At 38.0% G+C, this 17178-nt stretch overlaps 1 protein-coding gene across 10 annotated transcripts in view; it reads left to right on the top strand.

The window, feature by feature from the left end:
• The window catches only part of NSD3 (nuclear receptor binding SET domain protein 3), a 113214-nt gene that overhangs the window by 20481 nt on the left and 75555 nt on the right, over positions 1-17178 (top strand). For 8 of the 10 annotated variants that reach the window (XM_063610911.1, XM_055295973.2, XM_055295976.2 and 5 more), the window contains exon 2: positions 14211-14929. In XM_063610911.1, coding sequence (XP_063466981.1) covers positions 14255-14929 — 675 coding nt within the window. In that variant the 5' untranslated portion in view covers positions 14211-14254. Of the gene's footprint in view, positions 1-2782; positions 3131-14210; positions 14930-17178 lie in introns of those variants that run through there. The other 2 variants (XM_063610908.1, XM_055295974.2) reach the window with 2 other exon arrangements.

Here is a 17178-nt window from a genome sequence, read left to right as displayed (position 1 = left end):
GGAAGGAAAAAGCAAATCTGTACACTCAGTTCAAAATCCATGCCATTAAAAAACAGCCTGTGATATTTCAATAATACTACTTAATGGTATTAGCACATATTAAACTATTTAAATTGTTAATCCAATCTTGTGACCCCCTCCACCCCCCCCCCCCCGCCTTACTGTAATACTCTATTCTGTTTTGGATTGATTTGTTTATTGATAATGTGCCAGGCACTATAGTTGGCTCTGGGAATTCAAGGACGAACTAGTTTCATGTCCTCTAACTTTCAGTCTGTCCATATTCTCTGGCATATAAGTTGTTTTTATTTCCTGGAATTTTATAGTGTGCTTTCATTAAATACTTATAATTTGGTTTTGCAACATATGAAGAAAAGCCCTTCTAAAAATCTAGATCATTTGAAACCTGTGATATTAAGAAGCCAAGAAGGTTCTCAGTGGAAGTCTTTAGGTACTGGTTTATAGTAGGTCTTTGGAAAGGAGCTCCTCTCTCTTCCACTACAGGTTAGAACTTGTTTTCTAAGCCAAAAATGCCTGAGGTCCCCTGCATCCTCTCTCCCCGTCGTCACACCCCCAGCTTCTTAACCCTAGATATTTTCCTTTGTCATCCAGGACACTTGTCCCTTTCTGTCTTTTTGGTTTTTTTTTTTTGAGACGGAGTCTCGCTCTGTCGCCCAGGTTGGAGTGCAGTGGCGCAATCTCGGTTCGCTGCAAGCTCCGCCTCCCGGATTCACGCCATTCTCCTGCCTCAGCCTCCTGAGTAGCTGGGACTACAGGCACCTGCCACCACGCCTGGCTAATTTTTTGTATTTTTAGTAAAGACGGGGTTTCACCGTGTTAGCCAGGATGGTCTCGATCTCCTGACCTCGTGATCCACCCCCCTCGGCTTCCCAAAGTGCTGGGATTACAGGTGTAAGCCACCGCGCCCGGCCCCTTTCCGTCTTTTGCTTTTATTGTTCAAGTATCAAACATAATTTATTTCTGGCCAGGAGCAGTGTCTATAAGCCTAGCACTTTGGGAGGCCAAGGCAGGCAGCTTGTTTGAGGCCAGGAGTTGGAGACTAGTCTGGCCAACACGGTGAAACCCTGTCTGTGCTAAAAATACCAAAATTAGGCTGGGCGTGGTGGCTCACACGTGTAATCCCAGCACTTTGGGAGGCCAAGGCGGGTGGATCACTTGAAGTCAGGAGTTTGAGACCAGCCTGGCCAACATGATGAAACCCCGTCTCTACTAATAATACAAAAATTAGCCGGGCTTGGTGGCACGTGCCTGTAATCCCAGCTACTCGGGAGGCTAAGGCAGGAGAATCACTTAAACTTCGGAGGCGGAGGTTGTAGTGAGCCAAGATCCTGCCGCTGCACTGCAGCCTGGGTGACAGAGTGAGACTCTGTCTCAAAAGAAAAATTATTTCTCCTTCATTTATTGAAAAGAGTGGTCCTTCTTATGCTTTTGCTTAGTTATTTAATGACTAAATGTCATATAACAAGTCCTGTTCTGGAATGGTAACTTCTGTTGATACATCTTGAGTTTATTATATATAGATGGAGCTAGACTACTTTTGTTTTGGATGCATGTGGTTAGTAATTATACAAAAATGACATAATTTGCTTCACGTCTTGGAGGAAAGTGAGTAAAATTACATGAAAATATAAAGGGAATGTATTTTTCCCAAATTGTTTATTTTTTAAGCAAGCAGATTTTCCAGTTTAACCCAGAAATTAGTCAGCAGCTTAGAGTTCTTTCTAAAAGGCTACCACGGAAAGTACCTTTAAGTCAAGATATACAGATAAGGTTTACTAATATAGAACATTTGTTTTACATACTAAAATGCTGTAAGCCCTTTTTGTCATTTGGAGAATTGATATTTTATTAGTATAACTGCCGAAAAGTAGTGCAGGAAAATGTTTTCCCCTAAATCATAGCCTTAAACTTTGAAAGAGTCAGCCTTAACCAGAATGGTAGTAAACCTTTTTAAATGATTCAGAGTTTGACCAGTAGTCTTTTCAAACCTCATAATTTTGACATCCTCAAGTTTTCATTAAAAAAGCTATAGGAGAACTAAAAATATGTTAAGTGCTTATAAAATTAATATGTAATAGCCTTTGAATCTGAGAAGTCCAAGTATATGCATTACCATGGGAATTTAAGAAATTGTTTGGACTGGCACAGTGGCTTATGGCTGTAATCCCAGCCAAAGTGGGAGGATTGCTTGAGTCCAGGAGTTCAAGACCAGCCTGGGCAACATGGCAAAACTCTGTCTCTACAACAAATTTTAAAAATTAGCCAGGCATGGTGGTGCACGCCTGTAGTCCCAGCTACTTGGGAGGCTGAGGTGGGAGAATCACCTGAGCCCAGGAAGTTGAGGCTGCCATGAGCTGTGATTGTGCTACTGTACTCCAGCCTCAGTGACATACTGAGACCCTGTCTCAAAAAAAAAAAAAAAATTGTTTGAGAGGAAATGCCAACATTTTAGTGAGAAATAATTTGCATTTGTACTATCATGGTTCAGACTTTTTGGATAACTGTAACTGCCAACTGTATAACACTTGGATGCCACTAAAAGCACTGTATTTTGTTTGTGGATGAAATAGTGAGATCTATTTTATAGATGGTGTTTGTTCCCTCAAAGGATAAAATAATCTAAAGACAAATAGAACAATCACTTGAATTCGTAATTTCATTTTTACTTCCTTGACAAAACATTTTCAGGCAGGATCCGTTTTGTTTGAAAGTTAACATTGAGTTGTATAGTCACTGTACCAAATTTGGTATTGCTTTTGTCTGTAGTGAGGGCTAGATTAGATCCTATCGATTCTAGCTGCTTTTAGTGAATAAAAGACAAACATTTTTGTTCATTTCCTTTTTGGTACCATAGGGGCGTGGTCAAGTTCTTAGAACCAGGTGGTTGGTTTTTACTTTTTGTTTCCCCCAGAAGTCCACACCCCCGTTTCTGCTTTTTCTTGTGTACGTGTGGGGTGAGGGTGAACTTAAAACGTGATTAGAAAGGACTCATGGCTTGCAAAGGAAGAATATTGATTTTTAGCATAATTTGTGCCCTGTCCTAAGGGTAGAAATTGACTTTTGCTTCTGTTCATACTTCATAGCAGTTTCGTTTTGCTGATTTTTAAAGGTATGTGTTTGGGTCCTTTAAAAATATGTATGTACTACTTCAAAAAGGGATGAGGGGCTTGCAGTTTCACAATAAATAGCATTAAAAACATACCTCCATTATTTTTAAACAATACACATTTGTTACTATATTACTAAAAATTTTTTAATTATGAAAACCTAAATGGGCAATACCAGAATTTATAACTTATAGTCAAAGGGTTACTCTGATCATATACTTAGATTAAAATATTAGTAGAACACAGAACCAGAAAGAATGGAGTCTTTTTTAAAAACTGACATTAGAGGATTTTAGCATCTTTCTATAGTTATGCATTTTTTCTTTATAGAGTTTCTGGTTTCACCCTACCAAACCCATGTACTGAAAATAATGGAGCATATTTAAAAAAATTAACTGTTCCTTTCCCCCCATTTTCTTCTTGGTGTCAATTTGGGGAAGAATTGTAAAACGAGAATCTCCCTTGATGCTGTCACCCGGAGATCTTTATATTCTGTGATCAAATGTGAGTCACATTCAGAAGATGTTTTTAGGGGGGCTTTGCGTGTATGTACATATTAAATTGATTTCAAAGACAGGATCCAAATACAGCATCACTGAAACATTAAGTGATCATTCAGTTAGAAATTAGTATATGAATATATTTGATAGCTTTCTCTTCATACTTCACAGAATCTATGCTTAAGCTTGTCTTTATGTCCTGCATTTAAAACAAAATGACCCTCTAGTTTTTTAACTTTGTGTATCTTAAAAAAAATTTTTTTTAGTAATGTTTTTGCTGCATAAATTGCCAAACATGCCAGGTTTTCAAGAACCAGCATAGCTGGTTCATTACTATAGGCTGTCTGCATGTACTCCATTCCTGTTACTATGGAAACACATTGAGTGTGGATTTATCATAAACCTTGAGAAATATTCCTTGCGACAGTTCATATAAAGAAACATCTGGATCCCTTGTTTATCTTGGGGTGAAGGAAGACCACCTTCTTCCTCTGTGTTGTGAAAATCATATTATATTCCACTGTTTTTTTCTAGCTGTAAAAATTCTAATGTACATCTATCAGTATACTTTGTTTTATAGTATGGTTGATTATGTTTACTAGAACAGCTTTGGAAAATAGACTGATTTTCATGCTGATTCAGTTAACTACAACTATGACGATTATATTTTGAGAGCTTCTACATTCTGAATTTCAGATCTACATTAATAAGGTTTTAAATATATATTCATAAGAGTTTCTTTTTTTAATATATCTTGGTCTTTGGTTGGGTTAACACTCTCTGGAAGTTTATTTGACTTCATTCCAGTCTCTTGGAACTTTAAACCTTCATGAAAGTTAAGTCTAGAACTAAAGAGAATCTCAGTGGCATCTAAGTGAGCTAGTTGTTAGTCTCATTTTACCAAGGATATTACCTGAGGAGATTGTAACTGCTTTTTTATTCTGTTACTACCTCCATGTAAAGACCCACAGCAGCTCTGTGAAGCATTTCATTTATATAAAATAACTTCTTTAAGTTTATGCAGTTTAGTTTAAAAGATTCATTGAAGCCCCTCCTCTGAGCCTTTGAGTTAGGTTCCAAGAGCATATATGGGAATAACATTACTTCCTGCTCTTAAGAAAACTCACATAAACTGATTGTTTTATGATTAATTCTGAGAGGCACGCATAGAATATCTTAGAACACAGAGGAAAGCTACTTAGACTAACTTAGAGTTTAAGTGACTACTTCTTGGAAATGACATTCTGAGCTCAAAAGATGGTTAAGAGTCAAGCAAAAAAAATAAAAAAGGAAAAGGGTATATTTTGGATAGGATATAACATTAGTAAAGGCACAGAGGAGTGAAATCATGGTGTGCACAGAAATTTCCAGTGATTTTATGTTACTAGAGTACAAAAATGACTTGAGGTTGAAGAGGTAGGTTAGTGACCTTGCTTGGAGGGCCTTATATGATCTGTCAGTCTAAGTGCTTGGCCTTTTTCTGGGCAATGGGAAACCATTGAAGGATTTTAATCAGGAGAGTGTTGTGGTTAGATTTACAAATTAACCTAGGAATGTGTATGTAGAGTAGTTGGGTCTGAAAACAGAAATAGACAATTTAGATGACATCTTAAAACCACTTCTAATTCCAAAAGGCTTAAATAATGATATCAATGTGAGGAATTTTTTTTTTTTTTTTTTTTTTTTTTTGAGATGGTGTCTCGCTTTGTCACCCAGGCTGGAGTGCAGTGGTGCGATCTTGGCTCACTGCAACCTCCGCCTCCTGGATTCAAGCAATTCTCCTGCCTCAGCTTCCCAAGTAGCTGGGAATACAGGTGCGCACCACCATGCCTGGCTAATTTTTGTATTTTTAGTAGAGACGGGATTTCGCCTTATTAGCCAGGCTGGTCTCAAACTCCTGACCTCAGGTGATCTACCCACCTCACCCTCCCAGAGTGCTGGGATTACAAGCATAAGCCACTGCTCCCAGCCTAAGGAATTTTTAAGTATAATTAAATATAAAGTTTCTATTATTGAGAAGAGACTGGCATTTTAAACATAGAAAAAAATGAATATATACAGCACAACATGTAATTCTATAAAGTAGAATCTAGCAATACATTCCACAGAAATAATTGTTTATGAATTTGTTATAGTGACTTAAACTATAAATTTAGCACATTATGAATACTTAATTGATATTTATAGGCTCAAGTTGTTCCTCTGAAGCACGTAACATGATTTCTTTCTTTCTCCCTCTTGCTCTTTTTTTTATTTTAGAGAAAGAGTTTTACTGTGTCACCCAGGCTGGTCTTGAATGCCTGGCCTCAAACAGGCCCTCTACTTCAGCCTTCTAAGGAGCTGGGATTGCAGGCATGAGCCACTATGCCTGGCTTGATTTCTTTTCCTGTTTTTGTTTTTTTCAACTCTGTATCTGTGATTTGGCCTAGGATTCTATAAACTTTTCTATTATCAGCCCACCACCCCCCCACCACCATGAATAAGCTGGTAAATAATAAGAGCACTAAAGCTTTGATTGATAATTTTCAACTTTTTTTTGCTTATTTAAAACTGTATAGTTTCAGCAAAATTAGAAGTATTCATTGATTGATTTATTTTTTTAAAAAAATTAGCCTAGAAACATTGGTCAGAGGATGAATTTATCAGAAATGGCTTTATGTGGTTATTTCATTTACTTGAAAGTACATATTAGAATGGATAGATTAGTACAATTATTTAGTCTCCCACCAAATTGTTAGTTAACTCTGGGAGTGGGAGTGGAGAAGTGTGAAGTGAGGTTCTGTTGTTGTTTACTTTACATATTTAGGGATTGTGGGAAGTAAGCTTACTTGTTAAGAGCCAATGCTGTGGAACAGTGTGCGTGTTTGAACCCTCCATTTACTTGATCTCAGACTATGGCAAGTTATTTGATCATACTGGCCTTGATTTTTCATTTGTAAAATGGGATAGTAATAGTATTTCCTCAAAGGAGTGTTCTGTGAAGTAAAATAATATAACAAATGTAAAATGTTTAGAATACTATTGACATTAAGCTCTCAAATGTTAGCCATTAATATTATTGCTTTAAAAATAAATTGAACACACTATCTTTATCAGGGATTTATTAAGGACAAAGGTGTAAGAATTTCTGATGGCCTATCCAAGTAGTTTGAAAAGCAATGTGTGAAGGACATCTTACTTCCACATCCTACTTGTTTCTCATGGCCTAAATGCCTCCTTGCCCAGCATTTTTCTTCTGCTCAGATGTCTGTTATAATTGTAGTAGTAACACAATCCAATTCTTAGTCACCTTCTGTTTCACATTGTTTGCTACTATTTTATGTGTCTTACTCACAAAATCTTACATTATCTTGCTAAAGAGATTGAAAGTACCTTTAGGTCGGTGATTTTTTTTTTTTAAACTTTTTACCAGTTCTGTGTGCCCAGCATTGCAATGAATGATAATAATAGCCAACAAGTGGCCAGGCTCTAACTGTATGCCAGGCACTGTCTTAAGTGCTGTTGATGGATTAACTCTTAATTCTTACGGCCGCCCTGTACAAGGTACACAATTACAGGTATCCACAATTTCTGGCTAAGGAAACTGAGGATTAGAGATACTAAATAAGTTGCCTAAAGTCACACAGCCAGCAGGACTTGAAGTATGCTTTTGAACTTAGTTTGATTCTGAACCTGTACTCTCAAGCATGGTGCTCAGTAGAGCCTCCTAATTTAGTAAGGTCTTAACCATTGTATCAGTTGGTGTGTCTGCTGTGTGAAGGCTGGCCGCCAGACTCCACTGCCCATAAAAATCACTATGTAAAGAAATTTACACGTAGTCCCAAAATATCTGTTTTTATGAACTACCAAAACTGCTTTCTTGATTGCATTGTTGTATTATTTGGAGGCATAATATGAAGAAGTATGGCCCTCTTCATGCTTACGGTTTCTAGAAAATATAACAATGTGGCCCCTTTAGCTTGTTTGCTTAGAACATGGCACCAGAATTTAATGGAGGCTCATACCACTTTAGGTACCTGTAGCTTTTTATTTTTAGTACTTCTTCCAAACACTAGCCAAATCATGTTTTTTTTTCCCCAAACTTTTCAGTTTAAAAATTTTCAAACCTTTAGAAAAGTTAAAAGAATATTACATTCAACACCTAGATTCGCCAGTTGTTAAAATTTTGTCTCATTTGCTTTACTTTAGGTATATGTACCGTTTTTAAAATCCTCAACCATTTGAAAGTTGTAGATACCATGACACTTTATCTCTTTATCACGTATTTCAGCATAGCTCTCCTAAGAATGAGAACATTCTCGTATATAAACAGAATAGCATTATCAGGACCTTGAAATTAATAGCTCCATTGTTTAAAGCCAGTTCATATTTTAAAATTCTCTAGTTATCTCCACAATATCTGTTTAATCTGTGTGTTTGTGTGTATTTAAATCCAGGATTTAATCAAAGTTCTTGCATTGTATCGGGTTGATAAATCTTATCTCTTTTAATCTAGAATAGTCTTTCCACCTTTTGTTTGTTTTAGACATTAGCCTTTTTGAAGAGCCCAGGATATTCTGGGAGAATATCCCCCATTTTGGATTTGTCTGATTATTTCCTCACTTTAGATTCGGTCTAAGCACTGGGAAGAATACTTCAAAGGAAGAAAATGCAAGATTTGCTAAATGACTGGTTTTATGGCTTAACAAAGAGGGAAGAATCAATCACCTATGAGCCTGAGATTTCTAGTCTGGGAAGCTAGAAAAGTGGTGGAAGCAATGACAGACTGGGGTAGTCTGAAAGGGACATTGCACTAGGAAAAGCACAGTGCATTCAGTTTTGAACTAATGACTTTTAATGTTTAGTGTAGTTGTCCTTAAGTAGTTGGTTATTCTCTGGCGGTGGGATGTTGTGAAAAAGAGCACAGGATTAGAAATCAGGAGACTGATTATTTTTCAAGCTTTATCACTAATTAGCTTTGTGGTCTTGGAAAGTCAGTATTTGAAGTGTTCTATATAGTTACCTAAAAAATGAAGTTAATGCACAGCTTGCCCTGTCAGTCTGACAGAGTTGTTTTGAGGATCAAATACAAATGTATATGAAAACACTCTGTGATACGAATGTATATGTGTTCACTCCGTGGACTCCTGTGTAATTATAAGAAGGTAATGTTATTTTCTTAGTTCAGACTAAAATGAAATATTTGGAGTTAGGGCTAGAGAAGACAGGAAAAGGGGAAAATATAAAACTTTTTGTGTTTGAAACTCAGTCAAAAGCATCAGAAATCTCAGTCTCCGAATACATATGCCTGAAAAACCCTGAAGACTATAATTTGGGAGACGAATCTGGAAGCTGATCTTGTATACGACAGTTACAAGAACCAAAAACACAGGTTGCATCTTGTTAGATGTCATTATTTGACTTGCCTTCAAGTTGGAGGTATAAATGAGAACTTTTGAATTCTGCCTGTGTAGTTGCTCCATGCTTGTTAACAGAATTTTTAAACATTTCCTTCTTATGTCTGTTGCTGCGAGCTATACATTTTTGCCAAAAGTTAAATTAATGTTTCAATTCTTAAACATTGTCAGTAAATATGGTATGCTAATCAAGAGCACAGACCCTGGAACTGCGGTTTTTTGCAGTGAGCCAAGATCATGCCACTGCACTCCAGCCTGGGTGAATCTTGGGTTGAATCTTAGCCATGTGCACTTGAGCAAGTTATTTAACTTCTCTGGGCCTCTATTTCCCTATGTATAATAGGAGATAATAGCTACATGAATGTTGTTGGGAGGATTAAACATAGTACTTATGTCAAGCACTTAGAATGGTGCCTGGCATATACAAAGTGCTATGTAAGTGTTAATGGTGGTTATTAGAATATTTGTGATTTTGGTAGTGACCAAGGAATAAAGTACCTGAACAAAAGAATTCTTTTCCCAGAACTGATAGCTGAGGGAAACAGAAGTGATAAAATAGTAAAAATCATGGACATCAGGAGCTCAAGATCAGCCTGGGCAACATAGTGAAACTCCATCTCTACAAAAAATACAAAAAATTAGCCAGGTGTGGCGCATGCCTATAGTCCCAGCTACTTGGGAGCCTGAGGTGAGAGAATCATCTGAACCCAGGAAGTCAAGGCTGCCGTGAGCTGTGATTGTGTGTTTCTGCACTCCAGCCTGGGCAACAGAGTGAGACCCTATCTCAAAACAAACACAACATGGACTTCAGAGTCAGACATGCCTAGATCCAAATTCAAGTTCTCCCACTTTGTGGTTTAAGCAGGCCACCTAACCCCTCTGAAGCTCACTTTCTTTTACCTATGAACCAGAAATCACAATCCCTATCTTGCAGAGTTGTGATGATTAAATGAGCTGATGTGTAAAGTGCCTGACCCTGAGGTGACACTAAGAAAATGAGAGTGCTCTGGATCCCTCCCACCCCCCACCAATGTAAAGCAGTACACACAGTTCAATTTCTTGTGTGCAGTCTTATTCATTTGTTTGTAATTTTAGGGTTTCCAAAATCATTTCCATTTGCTAACGGCAGAACAAACAGTGGCTGTATAATTGGATACACCTTGAAAAGTGTATTGTCAGCTTTGTTTCCCTCTTCTATTTGCTGTTTGGGGTTGTTTTATTATTACAGCAGATCCTACTGGAACCAAGATGGTAGACACTGTTAATCAGTCTATTAATCTATTAATAATAGGCATTGTTAATGATTCTATTATTAACAGAGTCAAACTGGAATGTAGCCTCAGGATCCTTTTTTTTTTTAATTATACTTTAAGTTTTAGGGTACATGTGCACAGCGTGCAGGTTTGTTACATATGTATACATGTGCCATGTTGGTGTACTGCACCCATTAACTCTTCATTTAACATTAGGTATATCTCCTAATGCTATCCCTCCCCCCTTCCCCCACCCCACAACAGGCCCCGGTGTGTGATATTCCCCTTCCTGTGTCCATGTGTTCTCATTGTTCAATTCCCACCTATGAGTGAGAACATGCGGTGTTTGGTTTTTTGTCCTTGCGATAGTTTGCTGAGAACGATGGTTTCCAGCTTCGTCCATGTCCCTACAAAGGACATGAACTGATCATTTTTTATGGCTGCATAATTTTTTTTTCTTTTTTGAGACAGAGTCTCACTCTGTTGCCCAGGCTGGAATGCAATGGTGCAATCTCTGCTCACTGCAAACTCTGCCTCCTGGGTTCAAACGATTCTCCCGCCTCAGCCTCCCGAGTAGCTGGGATTACAGGCACCTGCCAGCATGCCCAGCTAATTTTTGTATTTTTAGTAGAGACAGGGTTTCACCGTATTGGCCAGGCTGGTCTCAAACTCCTGACCTCGTGATCCACCCACCTCGGCCTCCCAAAGTGCTGGGATTGCAGATGTGAGCCATGGCGCCCAGCCTCAGGATCCTTCTTCACAGTATTCCAGGAAGCTACAATCAGTTCATCAGAGTTGATATAGCTGTGAAAACTGGTTTGTCCTTCCTGCTTTAGAACTTTCTAGAAGAGGCCAGGCATGATGGCTCACACCTGTAATCCCAGCACTTTGGCAGGCCGAGGCGGGCAGATCACGAGGTCAGGAGATCGAGACCATCCTGGCTAACATGGTGAAACCCCGTCTCTACTAAAAAAAAATTGAAAAAAAAATAGCCGGGAATGGTGGAGGGCACCTGTAGTCCTAGCTACTCGGGAGGCTGAGGCAGGAGAATGGCGTGAACCCGGGAGGCGGCGCTTGCAGTGGGCTAAAATTGCACCACTGCACTCCAGCCTGGGCGACAGAGCAAGACTCTGTCTCAAAAAAAAAAAAACTTTGTAGAAGAAATATTTATGGGATTATCAAAATAATATATGGATTGTCCGTTAATCTTCTATCCTGTGATGTGCACCTGTCAAACCTTATGACAAGGCAGGGTGGTCTTGTAGCATTTTCTAACAGATGCTTATCTATATTGTAACGTTATTACATAATGTAGGCATCTTCAGACACTTACTAGAGGAGATGCAATAATTGAAAGATTATAATGCAATGATCCAACCAAGAATATGCATCAAAATTACCGGGGATATAGTCTTAAAAAACTTATGCCCAGGACCCCACCCCAGATTTATTCAATTAGAATCTTCAGGAGACAGACCCTGACACATATATTTTGTAAAAGTACTCCAGATGCTTCTGCTATATATACCAGTTGTTAAAAATAAGTAGATACTAGCAAAAAACTCAAACAAATTTACAAGAAAAAAACAACCCCATCAAAAAGTAGGCGAAGGATATGAACAGACACTTCTCAGAAGAAGACATTTATGCAGCCAACAGACACATGAAAAAATGCTCATCAGCACTGGCCATCAGAGAAATGCAAATCAAAACCACAATGAGATACCATCTCACACCAGTTAGAATGGCGATCATTAAAAAGTCAGGAAACACAGGTGCTGGAGAGGATGTGGAGAAATAGGAACACTTTCACACTGTTGGTGGGACTGCAAACTAGTTCAACCATTGTGGAAGACAGTGTGGCGATTCCTCAGGGATCTAGAACTAGAAATACCATTTGACCCAGCCATCCCATTACTGGGTATATACCCAAAGGAATATAAATGATGCTGCTATAAAGACACATGCACACATATGTTTATTGTGGCACTAACAATAGCAAATACTTGGAACCAACCCAAATGTCCAACAATGATAGACTGGATTAAGAAAATGTGGCACATATACACCATGGAATACTATGCAGCCATAAAAAAATGATGAGTTCATGTCCTTTGTAGGGACATGGATGAAGCTGGAAACCATCCTTCTCAGCAAACTATCGCAAGGACAAAAAACCAAACCCTGCATGTTCTCACTCATAGGTGAACAATGAGAACACTTGGACACAGGAAGGGGAACATCACACACTGGGGCCTGTTGTGGGGTGGGGGAAGGGGGGAGGGATAGCATTAGGAGATATACCTAATATAAATGACGAGTTAATGGGTGCAGCACACCAACATGGCACATGTATGCATATGTAACAAACCTGCACGTTGTGCACATGTACCCTAGAACTTAAAGTATAATAAAAAAAAATATATATATATATGTAAAGAAAGAAAGAAATTACAGTAAAAAAATAAGTAGATACTGGCAACTATAGAGAAGCACACACTATTGGTATGAGAGTTCATTGACATAGTATAACCTATAGAACAATTTTACAGTATCTCTCAAAATTTCAAATCTGTCCTATAGAAATATATATGTGTACAACAACAAAGTTTCAAGAATGTTTCAGGACAGGCATGGTGACTCATGCCTATAATCTCAGCACTTTGGGAGGCTGAAGCAGGAGGATTACTTGAGTCCAGGAGTTTGAGACCTGCCTGGGCAACATAGCAAGACCCTGTCTCTCTTTGAAAAAAAGAGTAAAGAAAAGAAAAATAAGTAAAAATAAACGAGGTTTTCTGCAGACGTATTTATTATATCAAACAATTGTGAGAAACTGATGATCAGTACACAAATGGTTAAATACAAATACCATGTTTGTTTACTATGCAACCATTTAAAGAATGAATATGTATGAAAATTGTCTATACATGCTGATGTAGAAGTATATCTGGGATATATTGTTAAATAAGCAAGTCACAGAATAAGCCCTATTTTAAAAATTTATATGTAAAAATGTAGAGAAATATGTGAAAGAATACCCATCAAAGTGTTTATAGTGGTTGTCTTGGCATAGAAGAGTGGGAATAATGAAGTGGGGAGAGGAACAGACCTTTTCACGTTGGTGTTTAAAATATTTGCAGGCCAGGCATGGTGGCTGACGCCTATAATCCTAGCACTTTGGGAGGCTGAGGCAGGCGGATTGCTTGAGCCCAAGAATTCAAGACCAGCTTGGGCAACATAGTGAAACCCTGTTTACAAAAAACACAAAAATTAGCTGGGCGTGGTGGTGCATGCCTAAGTCCCAGCTACTGGGGAGGCTGAGATGGGAGGATCACCTGAGCCTGGGAGGTTGAGGCTGTAGTGAGCCATGATTGTACCACTGCATTCAAGCCTGGATGACAGAGTGAGACTCTGTCTCAAAAAAAAAAAATGCAATAACATTTTATTATTTTTATAATAAAAACAACCACTGGACAAAATATGAATTATTTTAAAAGAAGCTCTTATGGAAGCAGATTGATATGTGTCAGCACACTGCTTATTTTGCAAACACCAGTTTTAACTGAGACTTACGATCTCTAACTTGGGAAATAAAAAGGAATGTCAAAACTATTTCGTGTGTTGGCAGTGATGATAAAATCTTGTTGGCACAGTTGTTGTGAAAGTAATCAGGAATTTCAAACAGATAAGCATTGAAGATAAAAGGTATTTGCCCTGAGAATTATATTGGTTATCTGTTTTAGGAATATTTAATGTCTATGCATATCTGCCCTGAGAATTATATTGGTTATCTGTTTTAGAAATATTTAATGTCTATGCATATCTGGATATGAAAATTGAATTCAAAACATTTTAGTTTAATCGTTTTCAGTTGATTAGCCTCTAGCCTGTGAGAATATTAACACCTTCTAATCCCCTTTTTTGTAATTTTAGGCCCGATGAGAGAAAGGGAAAGTTAAGGATGCTGGAGCAGAACAATGGATTTCTCTTTCTCTTTCATGCAAGGGATCATGGGAAACACAATTCAGCAACCACCTCAACTCATTGACTCCGCCAACATCCGTCAGGAGGATGCCTTTGATAACAACAGTGACATTGCTGAAGATGGTGGCCAGACACCATATGAAGCTACCTTGCAGCAAGGCTTTCAGTACCCAGCTACAACAGAAGATCTTCCTCCACTCACAAATGGGTATCCATCATCAATCAGTGTGTATGAAACTCAAACCAAATACCAGTCATATAATCAGTATCCTAATGGGTCAGCCAATGGCTTTGGTGCAGTTAGAAACTTTAGCCCCACTGACTATTACCATTCAGAAATTCCAAACACAAGACCACATGAAATTCTGGAAAAACCTTCCCCTCCACAGCCACCACCTCCTCCTTCGGTACCACAAACTGTGATTCCAAAGAAGACTGGCTCACCTGAAATTAAACTAAAAATAACCAAAACTATCCAGAATGGCAGGGAATTGTTTGAGTCTTCCCTTTGTGGAGACCTTTTAAATGAAGTACAGGCAAGTGAGCACACGAAATCAAAGCATGAAAGCAGAAAAGAAAAGAGGAAAAAAAGCAACAAGCATGACTCATCGAGATCTGAAGAGCGCAAGTCACACAAAATCCCCAAATTAGAACCAGAGGAACAAAATGTGAGTTGAAAAGTCGTTTTGAAAAATTTTGTTATATTTCACATTTACTGGAAGTTCAAGAGATCTTTTTGGTTTTTATCTCTTTAAATATGAATCTTTCTGATAACTTCTTTTTTCTAACCACTAGCAAAGTGCTTGGAATATTATAATAGGTGCTGAGTATTTGTTGAATATATGAATGGACATGATTAGTTAAGAAATATTTTAAAAACATGTAAAACAAATCTTGCTGCTTATGTTTCTTTGTCCTAATGGCCTCGGTTATTTTTATTTGCTTACAATAGACTGTTGGTTTTTGAAAATGAAGAGGAAAGGCAAAGAGAAGATAGCTAATTATATTGGGTTTTCATTATTTTAGACCAACTTTTTCCAGTAGAGCTTAGATTTAACACTCATTGCTAATGTTTGCTACAAAATAACCTGAAATAATAGAAATCTTTTTATTAAAATCAGTTAGTATTAATAAATATTGATTAAAACTTCAGGTGAGTTTTTATAAAAGTCATCCTTTATAGGTAACTTAAGATATATGCTGCTGAATTTTTTAATATCTGAGATTTCAGTGTGAATTTGCTTAGCAATAAGATAATCAGTATGTAACAAATAATTCTAGCTTAAATGAAGAGTTCATAATATAAATTGCAAATGTTTTCTAAACTTTGACTTGGGAAAACTATTTTTGTGACAGTTATCTGCTTTTATATGTGTTATGTCTGAATAAGTTAATTTATTTTCTGTTCAAAGAAATGTTTACTTCTTACCTCTTCATCTTTTCCTTGGTAGCTGGCTTCTATTACTTCATACAACTCATATGTGATGTTTTTCTGGAGTAAAGGTCACAATGGTTCTAGACTCTCACAAGTCCCAGTGTGACATTTCAACATGTTTTCTCATTTTTTATAGTTTTCTTATTTATTCATTAACAAATGTTGGTGAAATACTTCTCCTACTGTGTGCTAGGCAATGCTGTAAGAATTAAAGGTATGACAATGAATGAAAAGTAGAGATGCCTGCTCTCAGGATGCTTATATTCTAGTGAGGGGAGCCAGAAAATACACACACATATGTATATACACATGTATGTATGTGTGTGTACATAAGTTCGGATAGCTTTAGATGCCATGAAGACAATAAAACTGGGTAATGAGATAAAGAGTAATCAGTGATGTTTCTAGTAGTCATTTTGCAATGAGATTCTAAAACCAGTTCTGTCTTTGTTAGATATATGCTATACCTAGTTCTTTATATCACATAAACCTTCAGTTAACTATTATAGCTCAGGATTAGAATGTTTAGATTTTATTTTATTGTTTTTGAGATGGAGTTTCACTCTTGTTGCCCATGCTGGAGTACAGTGGCGCAATCTTGGCTCACTGCAACCTCTGCCTCCAGGGTTCAAGCAATTCTCCTGCCTCAGCCTCTCGAGTAGCTGGGATTACAGGCATACCACCACGCCCGGCTAATTTTGTTTTTTTTGTTTGTTTGTTTGTTTGTTTTTTAGTAGAGACAGGGTCATGTTGGTCAGGCTGGTATTGAACTCCCGACCTCAGGTGATCCACCTGCCTCGGCCTCCCAAAGTGCTGGGATTAACAGGCGTGAGCCACTGCGCCTGGCCCAAATGTTTAGATTTTAATTTAAGGGTTTTAATTCATTTTCCCTTTTATTGAATCCTGATGAGCAAAATTTACTGTTTGATTGTTTAGGATCTTACAATAGCTTGGGATAAAGGAATATCAATTTGACCAAAAACATAGCTGGAGAAAGTGGCATTGACTGCCTGGAATATTACTAGGAGCATTGCCTGAAAGTCAAGTCTTGGGGGGAATCCAGGTTTTTTTCTTGTTCGTTCTCTCTCTCTCTCCCTCTCTCCCTGTCTCCTTCTCTCCCTCTTCCTCTCCCTCCCTCCCCCCCACTCCCCTCTCTGCCCCCATTCCTCCTTCTTTCCGTCCTACCCCCTCGTCCCTTCCCTCTTCCATTCCTTCCTTCTTCTCTCCCTTCTCTGCCTCTCTCTCTCTCCTTCTCCCCCCTTCTCTCTTCTCTTCCTTCAAAGAAGTAAAGAGGTAAGTTCTTGTTAATTGAATTTTGATTAATTGGAATTGTATCACACACGGGGGCAATTGTAGAAGTTGTAGTCCATTCTGACCACAGACCTTCAAAGCCAGAGCTCCCACGGCTCTTGCCCATTTGTTAATGTCATGCTTTTGCTAAGCTAGAGATGTGTATAAATTAATGTTTCACAACTGCGTATG

The sequence above is a fragment of the Symphalangus syndactylus genome, chromosome 10 (assembly GCF_028878055.3).
Source record: "Symphalangus syndactylus isolate Jambi chromosome 10, NHGRI_mSymSyn1-v2.1_pri, whole genome shotgun sequence".
In the NCBI taxonomy this organism is placed as follows: Eukaryota; Metazoa; Chordata; class Mammalia; order Primates; family Hylobatidae; genus Symphalangus; species Symphalangus syndactylus.
This window is presented reverse-complemented; position numbering and strand designations above follow the sequence as displayed.